The following is a 24,045-nucleotide window of genomic DNA, read 5'->3' as shown; positions in this document are numbered from 1 at the left end:
TTGCCACTGTATACATGTAATACAAATCTCCATATGTCAGGGAGAGCTGAGTGTGGTGCAATTGTTGTCAGCTCAATAAGGAATCTAGGCAAGTAAGAGGGCAAATTTCATTTTAATTGTAGAAAAGTGCTTATGGAATTCCTATGGCTTGTGAATATTTCTGAGAGAAAGTTGGGGGATTTCTGGAATGTTAGTATTATTATTTAGTATTTACTGTATATAGCAGCACTGTATAGAGTATATTGTCTTGTCACTTAACTGTTCCTCAGAAGGGCTCACAATCTAACGCATACCATAGTCATATGTCTATGTATGTATCATATAGTGTATGTATCGTATTCTAGGGCCAGTTTTAGGGGGAAACCAATTAACTTATTTGTTTGTTTTTGGGAAGAGGGAGGAAACCAGAGTGCATGAAGGAAACCTAAGCAGACATGGGGAGAACATACAAACTCCATACAGATAGCGCCCTGGCTGGCATTCGTAACCGGAGACCCAGCGCTTCAAGGCGAGAGTGCTAACCTCTTCAGCACGGTGCTGCCCTTAGTAGTGACAAAGCAGCTGTACCTCCACTGAGATCCACTGAGATCTGCTCTTTAACTTCCACTGATATCTTCTTAACTGGAGATCATAAGTGATCCTGCCAACCTGGATCTATTAAAAATAATTAATATTTGGCAAAAATTGATTAACTTTACCTGAGTCATATTTGACAATATCAAGTGTTGCTGGAAGCACAGTGGACTAGCAGTAGTATAGCTGCAATCATATGCTTGTATGTACAGCAAGCACTTTGTTAAATACTGTAAATAGGCTAGAATCATTTAGAGACCTCCTTATTGCGGATTTGTCTACATTACTTAAAGCAAACCTAAATCTAAAATAAACTTATGAGATAATGAATTGTATGTATAGCACAGCTAAGAAGTAGAACATTAGTAGCAAAGAAAATAATTTCATACTGTTTTCCAGTATAGTAAAAGTTAAAAAAAAACTTCAGTTGTTATCTATGCAAAGCTTCACTGAGCTGTTCCACCCAACTTGGTTGAATACAGTCTTGTTTTCTAAGACATGTAAACAGCCAAGAAACAGTGAGAGACAGCGTGAGATAAGGTTTTATTGCAGGGAAGTTCAAAGGGTCATTATTTCTGCTTTGTTTTATAGCTTGAAAAACAGAGTGTGGTTTTAAAACTGCAACTGTGACAGTGTTATTTCAAAAAGCTATATAACTGAAAATAAAAATATAAGTCTCTGTTCTTTGCTACTTATGTTCTATTCATTATCCTTACTACACATACAGTTCATTAAATCATACTTTTTTCGCACCAGGTTTGCTTTAAATCAGACAAAATTCTTATTCATTAGCATGTCTTTAGCCCTCACTGTGAAGCAATATGACCCAGATGATGATAGCAAAGTTTCACCACTCAATACAAAAGCATTTTTATTTCTTTTACAAATTCAAGCTATATTTGCAGGATTACTTATGTTCCACACCTGGAAGTACATTAGTAAACCAAGCTTCTTGCTGTTAATAAAAACAAATGACAAGAAGCACTGACATAGGACATCACCGGGCACTGTGAGCATATTTTCACTGGCTTTACATGTCTTATGATAGCAAAAATTGACATATTAAAACCTGTCATCTCTAGGCTTATGTATATAATGCTAAATCTTGCTTGGATAGTAGAAAATGTAGTAGGCTAAATGAAAATGAGCTGCTGTACCGTGTTGGGTACTATATACTTCAAAGCGCTATACAGAGATGAATGATTGGCCTGAAGCGGTAATAGCTGTCTTCTCCTTCTCTAATCTGTGTGAGTATATAAGTATGCTCATATATCTACACTGCCAAAACAATCTCTTTGGGGCAAACACGCATCTGAAGTATAAGGCAACAGCAGACAGTCCTACATGGGCTACCCAATACAGAACTGCTTGCGTGGTGCTGTGTAAAACAATGGGCATCGTTAACTACTGGAAATTAGTACCAGACAGTGAACGGATGCTTGGAATATATTTAAATTTGATTGGATTGGGTAAACGCTTCAATAAAGGATCTGTGTTAGTGATTTATATTATATAAAAGAAATGTTCAAGGGTGATCAGTACAAAGTAAGAGGAATGCAGCTTGTCAGGGAAATAGGATCTGTTACAGCAATCAAACTTGGCAGAGATGTATTGAGTCTTCCGTCTGCTGCTACCATCTGTAGCTTTTGGAAGGAAGTATAGTATGTTCAGTGTGTGTAGCATGATCCCATGGGATGGTTAACCCCTGTTTTCTTACCAGCAGTAGAATACAAACATTCAGCAAGAATGAGGTATTTGATCAGGGTCACAACACCCCATTTCCTAATACACATGGGATACACACATCATACACAAAGTAATACAATGCACTGCAGACGGTTTCAACATTTGACAAACTATAGTACATTAACAGCTAACCAGCAGCTCTGCTATGGTTCAATACGTGGGCAGTATGAAGTTGTCACTGTGATAAATACAAAGTTACAAGCAAACCGCACATCTAGTTACTATGGAGCTCATTTGTGAAAACTGAAACAGACATAGTGCAAATGTTACCTTTAGCAAGCTTATTAGATTGTATAGACTATTTTCTTTTGCAAGCCTAATTGGATGCCATTGACAATGGTGCTAATTTTTTGTTGTTGTACTATTCTTACATCATACCTTATGCCTTATTGATGGTGTGTGCATAAAATGACAACATGAACAAGCTAAACAACCGCTATTCTAGTGCTCTGATTATCCAGTTACATATAAGAGCCCATATTATCTATAAGACAGCGTGATTAGATATAGGACATTGTTAGTATTCTGTACTAGCCAGACACTGCAGCGAATGCATACAAAGTTATAAAGTAGATTTTCCATTGCAGATGCCATTAACTCTTAGAGTGACTCAGGAAAATGCAATGTCAGCATACATATATTAGCTGAAAAAAGAATATCAGCAAGAAAAGGGATTATTTAATGCAAGAGACCTTTGGTAGGCATCATGGCGGATCACTGCAGTATTATGATCTAGGCAGTCTTGCCAAGAAGATTTGTCATATCTGCCGCATCTTGACTCAGCGCCACAAAAGAGGCAGGCATTTAAATAAATGTATACAAGTCTATATATGTGTCAGGCCATTAAAGACATCTCTGAATTACTCCCTGCTGCCTGAATGGTGGGCACACTGCCAGCTGGAAGAAGAATTCAGAGTTTAAATGCACTTTCCTAGCAGAGGAAAATATAAATGTGAAAATACGTGTCTAAGGATGGAAAATTATTAATCTTTCATAATATGGGTGACCTCGGGCGCTAGCACACTGGCAAATATAATAGTCAAAATATTTGAAATATTTATTAATGGACAGGCATAGGTCAATAGTGGCCTGTGCAAATGAAAAATCGACTGTGGCATAGCAATTGGAACATCACATTGCAACAATTGATTGAACCACTGTCCTGGTAGTTTTTTTTACTGCAGAACAAGACCAAAATAGTTGATCAACTCTCTGCCCAACCACTTCCAATCGTGATTCTGGAAAATGAGCTGACCAGAACTGATCAGAAGTTTATGCACTGGTGAGGTGGCTGTGTACCGATTACCAGCAGATTTAAACAAAATAATTGCCATTGCTGGGAACTTCAGTCTGTGTATGGCTACTTATAATACACATATAATACATTTCCATAGAAACATTAATTATTTCTTTACAGCATCAACATGTATTTTCGGCAGCCATATGATTAAATCTTCACAGAAACAGGTGAATGTGGAGAGTAATGGACAGGTGGGATATAACTCGCCACTTAAAGTGGACCCGAATAAAAAAAAATGAAAATCAATTACATAAGACATGATGCATATTACTACTCTAATGAAAATAAAGGAATACATGTATTATTTTACTTTTTAGATGTTGTAATTTATAGGTAAGCTGTCTATCCATATACTGGTTGGCATGCCAGCTCCTTTCTCCAGTCCCTCTTTTTGAAGATGGTTATTAGCTGTGAGAGTGCACACCTACACAAGTGTTTGTCTCACTGAGACACTGTGTGACCCTGAGCATTCTTATCTATTAGGAAAAAAAATATTCAGGAGGGGGCCAGGGGAAGGGGGTGGGATGTTATGTAAATACCACTGTAAGCTGTCCAGGGGCTCTGCTACATGAGTCCTGTGTTTCTTCCCCTGGAAACCCTTCCCCTTTCTGGAGAGTCCTGCAAAGAGAGGAAGAGAGAAAAAGGCTTGTTAGCTCCCAATACGATTAGCACTGCACCCGGTACCTTGCTTTGGCAGCATGTCAAGGGGGGGGGGGGGGGGGGGCTAAATATTTTTTATTTTAAAATATGCAAAGACATCAGATATTGTGTAGAAAGATGTCTGAAGTTCCCATTAATGTGTTGTGCTTCAGTACATTTCTAAAACATAGTTGTATATTTTTCTATCTGTTTTTGTGTGCTTTCCTGTAGGGTGTATTTGATTAATTTAACTGATTGGTTAGAAACTGCCATCCATTGCGGTATAAATGTATGCCCATATGCATTTGTAAATTTTGAATACAAGCTAATAGATATTTTAGCCATCCTCCTGGAAGCAAAGGCAGCAGGGACCAACAATGCCCCTAATTACAGTTTCCCTCCTCCATATTAATAGGTGTACCAGTATTTCCCACAACTTTAATTGAACCACCTGCAAAGTTTCCTCTAATTGTAAGCCTACCCACAAGCCAACAAAACATTCTGGTACAAAAATGAACAATGTCTGAAGAGGTAGGATTTCAGTCATTTAGTTGGGTAAGCAGCTCATTTATTGTATGATTTCTGAAGCAGTGTTGGAGAACTGTAGCCTCTTACAGACACTGCTACCTGAAGCAATTGCTTAGGTGAAAGTCTGATGTCTGTTCAGGTATCTTCCCATATGCTGCGACCACCACTGCTTGGGGAACAGCAATTGTGTACTGTAGGCTGAATTGTTATTTTGATGGAATTCTGTTGTATTCCCTACAGTGGAGGGCCACCTGCTCTCTCTTCCCTCTGCTTTGCCTCCTATCACACATATCACTTAGCAAAGCTGAGTGTGCATTTCTGTACAGAGATCATTGCGCTATTAACACAGATAATATCTGGAATGGGGTTTGCAGGGCCTGACTGTTATCTTACATATGTACACAGCTTTACAAACCACATCCTTCAGATAGTTTGATAACAGATGCCTTTTCATGCATAACTTGCTCCGTTGAGCAATGTGTGAAGCTATGTTCCTCACAGTAATGATGCAGAGGAAACCAAGAAATGATCCTGTCATGTGTTGCAGTGCAGGTTTGTGAAGACAAGAGAAGGAGACAGAGGAGCAGATGTCTCTCACTGCAGGATAATACAGTAGTGATTGGCTATAAAAATCTAACTTAAGGCAAGCACCCATGACGCAATTTTTGTTGTGTTTTTTTTCCCACGATGTGCGACCTTTTCTTCAATAAGCGATCCTTTCCAAGATTTCACGATATGAGTATGAGTACTGCGCGACTAGAGGAGCAATCTTTCGTGGCGTGCAGTAATTATGGCAATCAACTCGTACAGATCTCCAGCGATTCCCATCAACTCCCATTCAAAGTGCCACACTCATTTGAACTCGCATTTGCACCTGTCCTGTGCTGTCGCATGTACCCACAATTGGGAGTTGGATAGGGGAACACTTGTTTGTTGCTTCACCACGTGTTCTATGATCCATCTCTTGGCGAGCATGTACCAATAGGAGATCGCTGCTCCCTTAGGCAGGGGCAGTTCCAGGTATTGAAGTTTATATGTGTATGGCCACCTTTTTCAACATTTCCCAATGGTTTCCTGTTACAACTGGTTAAACAGATCATTTTTAGAATAGGACAGGCTATGAAATGTGCTTCTCCAGGGCCGGATTTCTGGAAAGGCCACAAAGGCCATGGCTGAAAATGCAGAAGGGTGGCAGGACTTAGGTAGAGATAAGAGGCCACATTTCAAAGTAAATCATCTCTCCTGGTTCTGAATCCACCCTGCTTTGCTGTACACACAGCCTGAATTCCAGAGCATCCCTGCATCTTCCTTACTTCCTTGTGTGCGATGAGACAGTGCTATCTCTTGATGATCCCTGGACTTACAAGCTTCAGTTTAGTGCCAGAGTTGTATAGAGAAGAACTTCTGATCCTGTAATAAGATTTCCTGCACAAAACATTTTCACAGGAATATCAGCTCCACTTTAGAACTCCAGCTGTCAGACAGTATAGCTGGTCAGACTGCTAATGACTTGAGCACTCCACTTCTTCTCTCATCCGCGGACTTGGAAATCTTAAACAAAAAGAGATAAGGTTTTTTTCCACTAGAGAAATTTATGACATCAGCATTAGAGATGGCCCAAACAGTTCGCTGGTGGACAGTTCATGGTGAACTTGGGCTGTTCACTGTTCGCATTTAACACAATTTTATTTATTTTTTTAATTTGCGTTCACATTTTTTACATTAAAGGAACACTATAGATTAACATGTTTTTTTCAATTGAGATAGGAAATATTTGAGAAGTGCTGCTAAGTACTGGTGTATACATTTGAATGCTTATATCTTTGTTTACTGTTATCTAATTCCTTTGACACTTTTCTGACGGCAGTCTGCTGTAATCTGATGGCAGACTAAGCCATGAGGGGAGGAGGAATTCCCTCACAGTGCATCTGTTAGCCCTGTATGTGCAGAGAGCTCAGTCAGAGACAGTCAGTATGTAGAAGCTTTCCAGAGGCGCCAATAGAATAAAAGTCACTTAAACGAGCTTAGAACCGATGGGGCAGTGGTGGGCCTATCCCATCCATGCAGACAAAACAAACAAAGGAAGGACTGTGGCATCAACAGTCAAACAACAATTTATTTATACTCCACAGTAAAAATAGGCACAACAATTTATTTATACTCCACAGTAAAAATAGGCAACGCGTTTCATGGGCTCAATCCCGCCTCATCAGGCCAATCAAAAAGGAGCATACAGCTTAACAGCATCAAAACCACACTGAGCACCTCTGTCAGCGCTTTCTCTCACAGAGAGCAGAGGAAATGTATCTTATGTGCAACATAAACATTTGCAATTGTGTGTGTAAAACCTTATACCGGACAGGCTTTTGTTTTCATATTGTCCAGAGCTGCGTAATATGTTGGCGCTTTATAAATACAACAAATAAATAAATAAATAAATATAACTCTACTTCAATATTACACTGTTCTTAGCATTTCAGACTGCGGATATTCATACATTTGCAAATGAGACATTCCAAACATAGCTAAAATCTACACTCAATGAAATAAAGCTTTTGCCTCTGATATTTAACCTGAAAAGTATGAAAATGTTTACACAGCTACTTAAACATTAATTGTACATTGTCATTTTAGAACACTTGGTTTGATAGCGTTTCTTTAAAGTCAATGGCTGAGGACTTTAGTGGTTAATAGAAAAGCCCCCATATGTGCTAGAAACACCAAATTTGCAGGGTATGTTCTCTCTTGTTCCCACTGTCCTTCATTGCAAATTTGGTGTGTCTAGCATGTTCGGGGGGGATTTACTATTAACCAATGAAGTCTGCGGCCTGTTTTAGACGTTCGCCTGCCATTAAAGCGGAATATAACCCTGCATTTCAACTTTGCTCTAAAACATTATTTACAGTATATTATATGCAACCAGCATTTTTTTTTTTTACTAGACCAGCATTGGAAGGGTTACGCAGGGCTTTAAAGTTCCTGGAGATTTCTGCAGACACAGCCGAAGCTGACATAGATACATTTTGTTTACATAAATGTATCTAAGTGTTGAATGTGACTCACTCTCTCTGACTGAGAAGGAGCTGGAGGACAGCCAAAGAGTGTGTAACATTTCTCAATAGGTACATTTAACTAAATAGAATGTAACAATCTGAACTTCTGTATATCTCTCCACGGAACTTTAAACCTCTCTGTTTAACCCTTCCAATGCTGGTCTAGTAAAAAAAATGCTTTTTGCATATAATATGCTGTAAATAATGTTTTAGAGCAAAGTTGAAATGCAGGGTTATATTCCGCTTTAAAGTCTATGGAGCCCACTGCCAAAGGCCGGTTTGCAAACAGTTACGGTAAATTTGCACAAAATTTGATGTCGCTCCATCACTAATCAGCAGCCTTTATGCTCAAGCTTAACCCCTTGCTGGCTTATTTTATAGGTAGTGGTGTTTCCCCAAATTATTCCACCACTAACCCCTTAGGAGAGGCAGGGTTTGTGGAGTACTGCACTATTTTAAATAGCGACATCTCAAGTACCCCTTGATTCATACATATTTCTTAGGAGCACTCAATATTTGCATATGCATTATTTTAAAACACTTCTTTATGCTTTTAATTAGCTAAAACAAACTTATTCAGTCTCATTTAGGATTAGGATTATAGGGTTATTTATGCATCAATCGGCATATTTTAAATCCAAAAACGTAATGTAATAGATTAAGAAAAGTCGAAGTACCTCCTAAACTCAGCCAAAGTACCCCTAGGGGTACAAGTACCACCTGTTGAGAACCTAGGCAGTAAATTATTGTATCATGTTAGCAATCAGTAAAATAATCAGTAAAAGCGTTACGTCTGAAAAAGGCACAACAATGAAAGCAACATTTCAATATGCATGGGTGCATCTTTTTTTTTTTCTTTTTAACTCAATAGCCTTGCTAAATTCCACTGTTCCACACCTACACTCAAATCACTAAAACAGACCTTTCTTCCTGCAAACCAGTGAGGTTTTTAGACTGAATGCTTTTGTGGGGGACACAGTTGGTAGCAGGGGGCCTTGGGCACTGGAAAGTACACATTTGGCCATGTGTTTATCTATGCAAGTGTAAAATGGGTCTGAAGTAAATGCAAACATAGCTCATAGCTGAGCCGGTCTAGAGATTTTCAGTTGCTTAGTTTTCTGTAATTTCTCTTCCATATTTAGCGATGACATTTCCTTAGCATGTTCATCTTTCTGACAGCTCTCCATTGGCAAAAGTTTCCATGCAAGGAATAACAAGTCACACTGGTAACATAGGAAGTGCTAGGCATGTGTTAATGGAGAAGTTCTTTTACAGTCGCACTTCACAGAAACGGCAGTGCACACATGTATTGATTGGTCTACAGGGAAAGGCTGTAATATTCACTGAAGTGAAGAATGTAATTAAGCGTAGAGCCTTGTTCTGTGGATATTATATCCGTCAAGTCTGGTGTGAGAGGGTGATTTAAGAATTCTACCACCAAATCCGAATGCCAGTGTGGGGATTTCAAATGGAGTCTTCTATGAATTTTAGCCTCAGACATTTCCACTAGTATTTGGTGGCAAATGTGTTTGTTTTTTTGTTACATGAAACTAATGGCCATAATAAAAAGTGATGTAAAACCTCTGTGTAACCTTTTAATTCTATGGGATGGTAAAGCAGAAATACCTAATGTACAATGCAAGAACTACAAATGAATTCCCTTCCTTCTGTCAGTGGTACTAATACAGCATACTAAACACAAGAGGGGATGCCTGCTTAATGAGTTCTCAAGGCTGTATGTGCAGATATCAAGAGAGAAGCCTTCGAACAGACGTCTCTGTTGCCGGGGATGTTTTTTGGCAGGAAGAAGAACTCAGTGTCTCTACTTTTGTAAAATTCAGATCAAATGTATGCTTCCCAATGTACTTCTCACTTACTGAACCTCTGCAGTGTGCAGTCAGCCAGTTTTTTTCATTACCTTACCTGTGTCAGTCATGATGAGCCTAACATCAATTGGACAAAGCATGTAGACTAAAATATTACGTGAAGGGCGCTTAATTTAAACCATGTATACTTTGAAATTCTATCAATATAAATGTATTAACATTTTTCAGCCCATTCAGTCATATCCGTGCCAATAACAGCCTGATCTTTCCAGAGATTGGAAACTTCAGACTGAAATACCAGTCAGTGAATATCAACTGATGCCCCCCACTGATGCCCCCCACTGCCCCTTTGATTTTGCTCTGACCTTAGCCAAAATGTTATGGAAATTGACTGAAAGTGCCATTTTTCGTTTTCTTTTTTTTACTGCTCAGTGAAGTACAAAACACATTTACAGTACTGTTCAGATTATTCTTCCATCACCCCAGACGGACCCCTGCTCTGAATAAATGATATTGATAAATGTCTTAAAAAGCGCATGGACAGAATCCATCAAAATTATCAAATCTTTCTAAAATTAATATGTTTTACTGGACCATAAGATGTCAGACTTAATACTCATCACCTGACAGAGATGGATCCAGCCACATCCCCCTCATGACAAGCGTTCCACGATCTATCTTCCGGCCTGCACATTCACATGAAGTTACTCGAGGGGCGCGAATGGGAAGTCAAGCGACCGCGGTGTTTGGTGTTGAGTTATCAAGGATCTTAGTTAAAGATCTGATCTTCTGTGATGGTCGCTATCACTGTGCGACCCTAAACAACATTTGCATGATTGTGTGCCTCTACCCATGTCCTGAGATCGCAGAAACGATCACTCGTCGCATAAAGTATCACCGGTTGTCAGAAAAATTTTCAGGAAATAAGCGTCATGAGTATGGACCTATACATATTAGTTTGGTACTAGGAACAATCCAAACACCAAAATACTTTTTTTGTTTTTATAAAAACACTTACAGACTTGCACATTGCCATGAATAAACATGAACTATCAGCTAGAGGTTTTGTTATTCCTATTATGACAGTAGGAATGCAGAAAATATTATTATTATTATTTATTGTATTTATAAAGCGCCAACATATTACGCAACAATCACACCACTACCCCTGGACCACAGAAGCCCACCAGAGGTCCTCATTCAAACGCTGTGTTATATCTTTGCTGGTGCTGTGCTGGTTGTGATCACCTGTGTACTGGTAATGTTTAGCAAACTGTTCCCCTCCCCTGCTTACACCTCTCTGACACTGTGGATGTTCTTGGCAGACTTTGGTGCTCCGCATCAATTGTAATGTAAACAGTGCTTGTGGGAGCCCAATGTAAAGGTTGCTCTGTGGCTCATTTACATCACTGGCCATCAAGCAGACAGTTATACGGAAAATATAATTTTCTCAGCACTGGGCAACAATTTATGTGTGATAGTGTGCTTTCCAGTTGTAAACGAGTTGTTGTCTGATACATGATGAACAACCAACATACACTTGTTTTCATAGTATTATTTGCCTTTGTTTTGTTATCCCTGCTGTAAGAAAACATACAAGAAATAATTGTCAACATTTTCAAGTGTGTACTTCTCTTGCTTAGTTAGATACACTGGGTTCCACAAATGTTATCCTTATATCCATATGCACACATGGGAATTTTACCCTCAGTATGACAAGAAATCTGTAAGAGTATATTTTCTTCTGCTGCTTGAAGAAAAAAAATGATGTTTCCATGGTAATTACAGCATTACTGAATATTTATCAAGCATAAACTCACATGAAAGTTACCCTTAGAAAAGGCACTGATGGCAACTTTGATCATGCCCAGAAAGCAGTGATAGTCAAATCTGGGTTACTCTAATGCTACCATAGGTATGAACACTTTGGTTGCATGTTTCAAATATTAAGTGCCGTAACTGCAAAATCTGTAAAAGTACCGTATATAATATATCAGATGGGTAAGAATGGCAATTTTCTTTTTAATTGCAATATGTTAAGACACATTTACCTTGCCAAACCCATGGTCCCAGTGTCATTTATAGCCTATCGGTATTAAGTGGTAAATTGTTATATTGGAAAGGCCAGAGTTGCAGTGCTGTAGGAAACATGCTTTATCTATGCTTAAAACTTCAGTTTATCCTCACAGATTGTTTATGATTAGAAAAGGACATTGGAAACCATGTGAATTACAGAAATAAATTCATTTTGGAAAAGTCTTGTGTCTTAATGGCCCATACACACGTGCTACGGCTGTCGCCGCAACCACGTGGCACGCGTGTGTTGCGGCGATAGGTCGCCCGTGTGTATGACGTGCGCGCCCCCGAACCGTCGCTACTCAGAGCTGTTGCAGGCGATTGACTTGGTCAACTGCCTGCAACAGCTGTCGCCGCAACTTCGCCGCAACTGTCGCTAGTCCGTCGTGTGTATGTGGACTAGCGACAGCAACCCACACAGAGTGAGCGGAGCTTCCGGCGGGGGGGAGGGACCTTCGGCGACAGCTTCCGCCGAATCTGTCTCCCTCTGTGCGCCGTGTGTACGGCTGCAGCACAGAGGGACCTGGCGACGAGCTGTCGCTGCTTTTTTTTTTTTCATTCCGCGACTTGCAACATTTGTGCCTCGTGAGTACAAGGCTTTAGGATTCATTCACAAAAAACTTGCAGCAGCAAAATTAGAGGGTGTTCCTACGCGAGGGAACAATCCACACTTCTGAGCACAGAGTTATCATCATCACCCCTGTGCTGCTTAGATAGTAACTATTTGTAACTAAAACTGCAGCTATAGCAGATTCATAATAATATGATACTCTGCTGTAGCTGCAGTTCTGTCCACAAAAAGTTAATCTTTTACTAGCAGAGCAAATGGGTGGTAGGGGTCAGATGACCAGTGCTGACGGGAAAATTCTGACTTGTACCACTTTTTTAACTACCTCATGTGGGGGGGTTATGGGATGGGGAGGAGTCTGGGCAACTTTCTATCCAGTAAAATTGCATTGTCATCTGAAGAAGTGGACGTTCAGGTAGTTCTAGCCAGGTAGTATACTAGTTGCAACAAATACAGACATACAATTCACAAAACACTGCTGATTTACTTTCATATGCATTGTAAAATTTAAAAGGCTGAGCTAGGGATTTTTAGGGTCTTTCGCACTCTGTGTGGCATAGTAGAGTAAACCACACAGTACATACAGTGGGATGCAAAAGTTTGGGCAACTATGTTAATCGCCATGATTTTCCTGTATAAATCAATGGTTGTTACGATAAAAAATGTCAGTTAAATATATCATATAGGAGACACACACACAGTGATATTTGAGAAGTAGAATTAAGTTTATTGCATTTACAGAAAGTGCACCATAATTGTTTAAACAAAATTAGGCAGGTGTCAGTTAAATATATCATATAGGAGACACACACACAGTGATATTTGAGAAGTAGAATTAAGTTTATTGCATTTACAGAAAGTGCACCATAATTGTTTAAACAAAATTAGGCAGGTGCATAAATTTGGGCACCACAAAAAATAAATGAAATCAATATTTAGTAAATGCTCCTTTTGCAGACATTACAGCCCCTAGATGCTTCCTGTAGGTTCCAATGAGAGTCCGGATTCTGGTTGAAGGTATTTTGGACCATTCCTCTTTACAAAACAGCTCATTCAGGTTTGATGGCTCCGAGCATGGACAGCTCTCTTTAACTCACCACACCACAGATTTTTAATTATATTCAGGTCATAACAACCAACGATTTATACATGAAAATCATGACAATTAACAACGTTGCCCAAACTTTTGCATCCCACTGTGTAGTGAGAAATCTGTGTGAAAAATAAAAAGCCCACTGCCGCAGGGCACTACCATGCAATGCATCACCATATTGCTGTACACATTTCTGTGTACTGCACATCACTGCAGCAAGGCAGCAATGCAGGTGGCCATGCATTGCAGTATAAAGCACAGCCACTGCATGCCCCCTATGTGACTAAGCTCTAAAACATGCTCAAGCAGCATGCTTCCTTTTTAGGGACAAGCTGTAGTCCAATCCGTGGGACAGTTATAAAAAAAAAGAAATTCTGCTTATTTTAGTTTAAAAACATCATAAATGTGCATTTGTTCAAAATCATCTATATAGATTTGTGTATTCTGTGGTAAGTTAGGAAGATTTATGGCCAAAAGAAGGACTGGAGGATTTAGCTTTAGAATAAGGTAGTTTTTCTCCGAATGAGGGAGCTGTTCCTTATACGTGGCGCTTTCACAGGGATTCATGAGGTGCCAGCTAATGTTTCCCATGATGCCCATTAGATCATGCACGGCCTGGTTTGAAAGTGATAATTTCTAAAATTGCCTAGTGACATGAGAAACTACACCAGATTTTCAGCCCTACTTATAATTCAGTACAAACACTAGTTTCATTTAGCAACATGCATGGATGCACACAAAATTTGAATTGATCAGCCAATTCTATTATTAAACGACATTTTGTAGTAAATTAGAACAGAGCAGTTGTTATTGCAGGTGGGACTGGTGCTTAAACACTCATCTCATTTTTCACAGCCTTTCCAGTTGAATCATTTTTTATAATATTATTCTACTTCAATCCTTAAATTCCTCTCAGATAAAGTATTGAAAGTCTAATCCTGTTAGTACACTGACTTCTGAGGAACTTTCTCCGTCACCCACTCTCTGTATATATTTATAGAAGGAGGAGACGGCTAATCCTACAAAAGGCCTATAGGTGCAGTTACAAATACACAAATAGCTCAAAAAAAGGCACTAAATAGCACAAAAATGGCAAAATAATATTTCAAACCCATCAGAGTGGAAGTCCACATAAAGGTTGCAAATAGTGAATGGGAGTTTGAAGCGGTAAATTGTTACCTTTTTCATATTTATTCCATAGCTTCTATAAACTGTCTTAATTCCAATAGGTGCCGTGGCCATTTACAATTTGGTCGCGAAGCCACAGCCCAAATTGCTTAGCCATGCCATGCACAGGTATAGGTATTCAGGTGCATGCTGTGGGAAACTGCAGCATGCCATCCAGAATCGTACCGCAGTACAGCTGCATTTCGCCATGCAGATGGCATGCAGGAAATGTTGCAGATTCGGAAATAGTGGAATAGGCTCTAAACTTGGCAGATATACCCCACCAGCCAAAATAAGTCCAGCTTTTAAGGATGAACTAAACTTAAATGTAAACAGGGCAGATCCTGAAAGCACTTGTGTTAATTGGGATAAATGATAAATGTTACTTTTGGAGCTGAAGTTTTCAATTTGAAAACTCTTTTGTGTAACTGTGCCTGCTGCAGGTCTGTGCCTTATCATTAGGGCATAAGACACCACTTGCCTGGTACTGCTCTGTAACCAAAGTTGAGGTCTTAAAGTTGCTCTCCACCTACTGCCTGCAAACTACAAAATTCCACCTCCTCATGTAGACAAGTGATCTGTACTGTAATGCAGGGGTGATGGGAAATTAAATATGGCCACTGTTGCTCTCTTGGTAATTTGTGTGTCACATGGTGACACCTGAGCGAGACCTACCCCAAATGCAATAGTTGTTGCTTTTGGAGTACAGAGAACAAAGTGTATTTTAAATGTTGCCGTGTGCCTACTTTCATTTGCATTGCTGAAATTTGTGTTGGGTGAAAGTTGCCATTGTTTCTCAAATTCTTTGTGGCACATTTATTGTATCCACCACCTTACTTGCAGTGATGTACAGGGTGGGCCATTTATATGGATACCCTTAATATGGCCATTTATATGGATACACCATTTTATGTGAATAGTTAAGTTAACAAACAAAACCACCACTATTGGTCTGACACTAACCCACATTGGATAGATCCATCCAAGACTATTGGAACAAAAAAAAATGTATGGTATGGTGTGGTATATGGGGTTTATCCATAGATAAGGTGTATCCATATAAATGGCCCACCCTGTAGAATACTTGATTTATTATCTTGGAGCTAGCTCTAAGTCACACATTCTACTTAATAGAAGACTCCTTTTTACATGGAGTTTCAGTTTTGTTGGAAAAATATAATCCACTCCAGACTAAAGGCCTGTACACAAACTAGATTGATTTTGCCCAGATTCACTTACTATGTGTGTGTTTGTGTTTGTTTGTGTGTGTGTGTGGGGGGGGGGGGGGGGACTGATAAGGACAGATGGACGTTACACAGAGGGTGGGGCAAGCAGTGAGAACAAGGCTTATTGGCCATCACTCGGCCAAGTTGATTCACCTGGCAGTCATGGGTTGCTGTGCATTATCTGCAGAGATTGTCGACCACCTCAGCCGACTTTAATCTAGCGTGTGTATGGGCTTTGACTCTAAGGATATCAGCAAATGCACATTCAGATGATTCTTATCTTGTTCTGTCACACATACATAAATAAACAAGAGCTTTACAAATATTTCCTAACAGCAAATTCCAAATGGGAGTGGGTGTCTGCTCAATTCCATGTTTGTAGTAAGAGAACCAAACCCACGCTTGCAAAGCTCAGTGAAAGGACCATGCCTAGGGATGCATGCAATTATGGTTGTTTGGAAATTGAAATGAAAATGTATTTTTTTTTAAAAAACAGCTTGTACAGCATTGGTATGCTGTTTGTTTTACAGATTTATTTAGTAAAGGTAAAAAAAATTGAGTTACATTTTAAATTCCTAGTCTACCCTCCTGGATTCTCATTGTTTGTAAAGGTGAATTGGTGACTGAGCCATTATTTGCACAATTTTCATATTTGATGCAGCCATTAACAGTCATGTGACCCAGGATTCCCTTCAGAAAACAAAGAGCTGTGCATTGCTTCCCCAGCTAGGGATGTACCTATGAATGACATGTCTGTCTGTCCTGCGGATGGTGACCTTGTAGTATGTACAATTGGTGCCTGTCTGGGTACTAACACTTATTGCTTTTACCTGGAAAATAGCTGCACTCTGTATTCAGAAATAATGTATGCTAGAGATTTGGAAACCTTGAAGAAACTGCTCAGAGGCTTTTCACAATGAAAATTGTAAGAGGAAAGAAAGGGAAGGTAGTTTCTAAATACAATATTTGAACAATGCAAGTGTAATTAAGTCATTAGTATTCTGTTCATCTATCTCATTTACTTCTCCAGCCTCATCTTTGTTTCATGCTAAGACTAGGCGTCTGGTTGCTGCTTTATTGCTGTGGTGTTAGCTTTAGATCTAAGATCTGTCCTCATAAATGTTAAAGTGGACCTCACATCACAAGTGCAAATTAAACATTATGAGTAGACAACAGTCTAAGGTTCTGACATACCGGATTTTAGTGTCAGTTACAGTATATATCTTATCATCTTTACCCAGTGAAGACATGTCCAGTACATTTCAGTGGTACCATTCCTGCTACATACAGTTTGAAAACATGTTGTCAGCATGATTTTGTGTCAGCCTCCTTAACAGCACCATTCTTTAAAGTGAATTGGTAGTGGATGTGGACACAAACATGGACAGGTTAGGCAGCAGGTTAGTGTTAGGGATCATACGTATATGTTAGACATCAGGACAGGGGTTTTGTTGGGGAGCAGGTTAGTGTAGGCATCAGAAGGGGCTTATACTGGAGGGAGGGAAGGTTATGGTTAGGCATCAAGAAGCAAGTTATGCTTCAGCAGAGATTATGGTTAAGCATCAGGGAGGGGTTTAAATCATTACAGCGCTGCATAATATGTTGGCGCTTTATAAATACAATAACTAATAATAATAATCAAGTGGATAGGTTAAAGAGACTCTGAAGCGAGAATAAATCTCACTTCAGAGCTCATAGCTAGCACGGGCATGTGTGCCCCTGCTAAACCGCCGCTATCCTGCGGCTAAACGAGGGTCCCTGACCCCCCGAATCCCCTCCGTGCAGCGGGGGATTACTTCCTGTTTGAGCGGGGCTAACCACCGCAGCCCTGCCCCACGCGCGTTTGTCAGCGCGTATCTCCGCCTCTCCCCGCCCCTCTCAGTCTTCCTTCGCTGAGAGGGGCGGGGGAGAGGCGGCGATGCGCCGCTGATAGACGCGACTAGAGGCAGGGCTGCAGCCGTTAGCCCTGCCTCTAGGAGCAGCAAAATCTACGACCAATTTGGTCGTTGATTTTGCGGGGGGGGGGGGTTGGGGGCGAAGGGACCCCCGTTTAGCCGCGGGATAGCGGCGTTTTAGCAGGGGCACACGTGCCCCTGCTAACTATGAGCTCTGAAGCGAGAATTATTCTCGCTTCAGAATCTCTTTAAAGAAAACCTGAACTGAAAATTAAAAGTCAATATAAGCATGCACAAGTCATACTTACCTTCCATGTATTCTACTCCTCAGTGTCTTTCTCCTGTCCAGCATCCTGTTTGTTCACTGTGATCAAGGGGATTTTCCGTCCTCCATTTTGAAAATGGCCATTACCCCATAACAGCTTCCTGGTCAGCACACAGTTAAACTGTAACGTCGCCCACTTGAGCCATAGGGAAACATGGACATTACCTGGTACATCAGTTTTCCTCTCAGCTATAACTGACAGCAACTGATATTTTACTGACAGCAACTGATATATTTCAGATCTGACAAAATATTGTCAGAACTGGAAGGGATTAATGTCATAAGAAAATTTTGAGCTTCTGAGAGGAACAGAAAGGAAGGTAACTATGTAATGTTCATTTGAAGTTACCTCGTGTGTTTATTTTAAATATTTTTACTCAGTACAGGTTCTCTTTAAGGTCAGGCTTCAAGAAGGAGAAGGGATCATTTAAGGACAGTTATCAAGGGGCTGGCTGAAAAAAAGTTAGACAAAGGACATTGTAAAGCTGATACTAGATTATTGGCAACCGTACTTTGCCAATTCTCTCACTATAGGCTGTAATTAGTGACCAAACTAATGTGTACTATAGTCATGTGTATCAAAAAACTTTTTTTGCTGGTAGTAAATGTATAACCGCTGTAGAATTATTTTAACAAACAAGTGCTTTAGCCCAAACTTGGTGGGGACTTTTAAAGTAGGCACAGTTTCTTGTAATTTAATGGTGCATAAAAATTCTGAGTGCTGACTCCTATCCGATTTTACAATTACTTGTCCGTGCATGTGTGGTATGTGTTGCAACAATATATAAAGTTTCCACTTGAAGGGACCCTCCTGTGTGAGGTCTGTGAAGCTCTTTTTTCCAGAGAAGGCACCACAACATACAGAATGACATTAGTAAGCAAATCTGTTAGTACAACTAGGAAAAAACTACACTTTAAAACTATACTTGAGTCAAAAATAACGTTTAACTCATTTAAAAAAAAGGTTTTCATTGGTTATACGACAGGATGCTTTTTGATGTGTTGAATGTATAGTATATAGCAGTTGTTCAGCATGAAACTCTTATGGTATAACAGAGAACAGGATGTTTTCCCACTAACACAAAGCAACGTTTTTTTCACTGCATCTCCAAAGGAAGTCTTTTAAACTTATTAACTGTAATTAATGCCAGGAATCCCATACTCTTTCCTCTGCCTTTCCCATCAAGTCACTCGACCCTTATTTTGCATCTCATTTGTATGAGGAGAGCATATCTTTCCTTGATCACTTAATATCCTTGGAAAACGTAAACACTGCAGACGTGGAAGTTTGTTGAGATTGCTTACATAGAGAACATTTTACTTATGATACTGAATGGCCTAAACCATTACCCATATCTGGATAATTAGCCCTATTTACTGAGCACCATCAAAGAGATTGCATGTTTGAATGTATAGCGAAAATAACTCTAATGACTTGTGTGGGTAGACTACATTTTTGCTTGTGTCTTTTTTCTTTGTTAACTTTTTGGACTTATCTTAACTCGCTCAATGCCAGGTTTGATTTTACTGTTTAAACTAGGTTCACTTTCCCTAAGTCATCCTCTAAACCTCTCTTCTTTTGTGATTTCAGATTTTCCCTGGAAACAATGACCCAACAGAAGTGGTTCTAAACAAGATTCCCCAGCCTGTGCTGACTCGATTTGTCCGTTTCCGCCCTCAGACGTGGCACATGGGAATAGCTATGAGGGTGGAACTTTATGGTTGTCAGATTACAGGTATGAGTTTAATATGTAATACATACATAATACGCAAGCTGCCAATAATCATGTAAAGGATTATGTTCATAGAAACACTTTATTGTATGTTCACTGAATTTTTGTTTTACTACATCTTATAATGTTTTGTTGTGACTGTCCTGTAAAATCACATTTGTGGTACATACATGAGTCTTCCTACTAACAGACATCCTGTTTTGATTTCCTAGATTCTCCATGCTCTAATATGCTGGGAATGATGTCTGGCCTTATTTCAGAATCCCAAATTACAGCATCTTCCACTAGGGAGTACTTGTGGGTTCCCGGTGTGGCACGGTTGGTCAGCAGTCGATCAGGCTGGTTCACCCATATGACCGCAGAGCAAGTAGGAAAAGAATGGCTCCAAGTCGATCTGGGTGCTCTGAAAACTGTAAGAGGGATAATTATACAGGGAGCTCGTGGGGGAGACACCACCAATGAAAATAGAGCATTTGTGAGGAAATTTAAAGTTGCATACAGCTTGAATGGAAAAGACTGGGAGTTTGTACAGGACCCAAAAACAGATCAGGCTAAGGTATGTTAAACATGGTAGGGTAAGCAGTTCAAAAATGTTAATTAATTGTGTTTTCAAGACACACTACTGCTCACACTTAGATTTTTGAACAATGTACATAGGATTTGATGACTTTTTCTGGTATTCTGAAGGTCTTCTTGCACTATTTTGTAGTTGTTTGAAGGCAATATGCACTATGATACCCCAGAAGTTCGAAGATTTGAGCCCGTTGCTGCACAGTTTGTCCGTGTGTATCCAGAAAGATGGTCTCCGGCTGGCATGGGCATGAGGATGGAGATACTGGGCTGTGATAGAATAGGTAAGACAAGTTAAAAGTTCTAAACACATAACAAGGTGTAATACTTTGTTTTAATGTTGTGCTATATTATATTATGTACAATTTGTGTTCACTGAAATGTTGTTACGAAATACTCACTTTATTGCCTTTGGTATTTCATCTGTCACACTTGAGTGTTAGCTGTGTAGCTGAGTGTATTTTTGTTTATAGTGAACTAGATATAAAGTGAAATCATAGCTGAAAGTCATCTGATTGGTGTGCTTTACAAACAATGCAAGCAAATGTGTCACTTCAAGTCCGGTTAGCTGCATGCCAACCTTTCACTTACTCGATGTTATGCAATGCTTTTGCTAGGCTCTGTAAAATTGATAAAGTTATGGGTGTGGTATAAACCAGAGGCACTGGATGTATGCTTGGCATACAAGAATCATCTATATATGCTTTCAGTGTGCAGAAGTGATGCATTATGGGGGCAGTCACCTCCCTCAGGTTCCAGGCGCTGGGCTCCCATCTGTCCGCTCTGCACCACTGCCACTCTTTACTTCCTGCTTCTCAGATCGGGCACTAGAGCCCAAACTCAGAAGCAGGAAGGGCAGAGTGGCAGTGGAGCAGAGCGGACAGATGGGAGCCCAGCGCCTGGAACCTGCAAGAGGTGACTGTTCGGGTACTTGCCTTCCCCACTGTGGGGGCAGACTTAGCTGCATCAGGGAGAGAGGGGTGGACAAGTGTTCCCCCAGGTCACATGCCTGGTCGCGAGCATGACTGCTGCAGTCCCTATGCCATTGGGAGCATACTTCCCAATATTGTCTCTTATTTAAAGGCAAAATTACACTCAGCTTAGCATTAAATTATTTACTTACAGTCAGACACAAGTACTTAGAACTCTGACTGCTTTGTCTTCTGCTTTTGAAAGAGGAGCCTGTAGTTTTCTGTGCATTACTCGCAATGTCCTTATATAGAGATCACATTCATTTTTGGATGCGTTAATATCACCTAGCTTACACTTGAGCAATTTCCTTCATAATTGAAACAACGGCTTTATTTTCATTTCAGCCACCCATGCTAGATACCCAGCTCAGCAAAATCAGCTGTAAAATAATATGGATCAGAGTATTCCCTTTGATATTATATATTGAAAGACGCTTGTTACATGATTTGCCTGTGAAACATTGAAAACCAATATCTGCTCTCCAGATGTGCTGCAGGGACAGCCTCTGGAGCTTAGCACATCTGGGAAACACATCTCCCCTAAAAGCCATTGCAGGAAGCTAAGGAAAGTAGTCCATAATATATAACTATTCAGTGGTCACCCTGGACACATAACTCACTCTTCTATGTTTTCGCCTGTCATAAATCTGATACTGGATTAAAATCTTCAAAGCAGTATAAGGCTAGTTCCACTAACACCTGAAGGAGATTTCTTATAAGACAAAATGTAAAAAAAAATTGCAGTTCATACAAACTCTTTTCGATGTTTCCATCTGCATGATTGTGCTAACTTAATAAAGTTTGGTTGCTCTGGGCTACGCACAATGTTTTTTCTTTACAAAAATGTAAACAAGGCAGAAGAGAAAATGAAGTACCCTGCCCATGGTCATCAGTCAGACTATGTGTTCCTTTCATTGAGAACCATAATAGGAAATTAAGTCCGTTTTCTCCCGTTTCCATGCTGCAGGTCACCTTGTGGTTTCTGTCATGTCTACTAAGAAATTTAAAGTAACATCCCACTTTTTTTTATATAAAAAAGCAAATCCCTTAGTTATGATCTATACACCACAACATTTTAAATGCCATTATAAATTTGTTGCCTGGGTTTACCTGCAGGCATGGCTCAACCTTCCTGCCAGCACTGTTTGTGTCAGTTTTTCTTAGTGCAGGTGATTATTCCTCCAGTGCTGCAATTCTTCCTTCTATGTGCAGCTAAATACACACACAGGAATAAGGGAAATACCAGAGCTTTACTGGGGAGTTAATACTTCTTAAAATGCACTAAAATCTTCTGATTTTTTTTTCTTGGCGGAGGGGGGTGATATCTGAGTATTCCAACCCTGTAAGATATGCACAGTTGGTTTGAAAAGGAAATGATTATGTTTACTAACATTAAATTACAAAAAGACTCATGCATCACTGATATGTTAGCATTTTTTTTTCAAACAAAAGTGGGGACAATTGTAGTAAGAGGAATATGGAGATCGCCTTGGCTGATATTCCTTTACAAAACAGTATGTTTCTAGCTTCAATGTTAATCTTGTGTCTGTGATACTTTCTGAATCACAAACTTCTCTTTGACTTCTCACATTTTTCCAGGTCAGTGACTCAGAACTACTGAAGCAAAAAGATCAGTATGATAGCTAGGCAAATAGCATTTTAAAACTGAGTCAGCAATGTTATCGTCCATATTTCAACAAGTACAGTTCCTGTAAAGTTGGGATGATTTTTATTCATTATGTTATTGTTACACTGTCACAAAAAAGCCTTAAAGAGAATATGTACTCTAAAATTCTTACAATAAAAAGCATACCATTCTATTCATTATGTTCTCCAGGGCCCCTCGGTGCTGTTTTTGCCACTCCCTGCTGCGATCCTGGCTTGTAATTGCCAGTTTTAGGCAGTGTTTACAAACAAAAGACATGGCTGCTAAAAGCTTGTGATAGGCTCTGAGAAGCTCTGTCTGTGACTCACACAGAGCCTGCAGAGGGCGTGGAGAGGGTGTGTATAGCTTCTATCCTATCACAGTAGAGCAGCAGATTCCTGCCTGAGTGCCTGACCCCGACAAAGCCATCAGAGGAAAGAAGATTAGATTATATCACAGATAATACAGCCAATGTGCAACTAGGAAAGGCTGCAGTAAGACAGACCACATTAGAACAGGTATAGGAACTTATAGGATAGAAGAAATAAGGCTGAAAATTTTGTTACAGAGTCTCTTTAAAACATCTGCAAAAACTTAAAAAACTTGCCTTTTTCCCACTTAATATGAAATGATCCCTTCATTTTGTTTACAACAAAGTGAAGAGATTACAGAGAGGTTAGAATATTCTTCTCACATTTAAATCAAACAGGCAGCATTTACTCTATAGATGGCAAAAAACCTACTCTCTGATTCTCCTGTTTGAACATAAGTTTGTTTGTGTTTAATGTTGTTATATTGTTTATTGTTATAATATAGGATAATGTGAGAACTTTCTCAAGTGCACAACTGCATGTCATGGTGGGTTATAAGGAGCAGTGATATAATCACCTCGTACTGTAGCATGTGGAACACAGAGTCATATGAATGCTGACTTCTTAATCCCGCCTGTCCTCACCTTATTCTTATTTTAAAAAAACTTTGAAAACAAATCTCTCCCCTTAATAATACATAGCAGTCATGATCTCCGGACTGTGTGAGTGAGTCTGACAGGTGGCACCTCTACAAGCCTTCCTTTTCCGCCAGTTTCAGAAATCAGAGTACATGCTGGCTG

The 24,045-nt window shown here is 39.7% G+C and overlaps 1 protein-coding gene across 4 annotated transcripts in view; it reads left to right on the top strand.

The window, feature by feature from the left end:
* NRP2 (neuropilin 2) overlaps positions 1-24,045 on the top strand; it is a 221,456-nt gene that overhangs the window by 103,516 nt on the left and 93,895 nt on the right. For all 4 annotated transcript variants that reach the window (XM_068245004.1, XM_068245003.1, XM_068245005.1 and 1 more), the window contains exons 8-10: positions 19,607-19,751; positions 19,961-20,304; positions 20,458-20,602. In XM_068245004.1, coding sequence (XP_068101105.1) covers positions 19,607-19,751; positions 19,961-20,304; positions 20,458-20,602 — 634 coding nt within the window. The remainder of the gene's footprint in view (positions 1-19,606; positions 19,752-19,960; positions 20,305-20,457; positions 20,603-24,045) is intronic.

This window comes from Hyperolius riggenbachi, chromosome 7 (assembly GCF_040937935.1).
Source record: "Hyperolius riggenbachi isolate aHypRig1 chromosome 7, aHypRig1.pri, whole genome shotgun sequence".
Taxonomy (NCBI): Eukaryota; Metazoa; Chordata; class Amphibia; order Anura; family Hyperoliidae; genus Hyperolius; species Hyperolius riggenbachi.
This window is presented reverse-complemented; position numbering and strand designations above follow the sequence as displayed.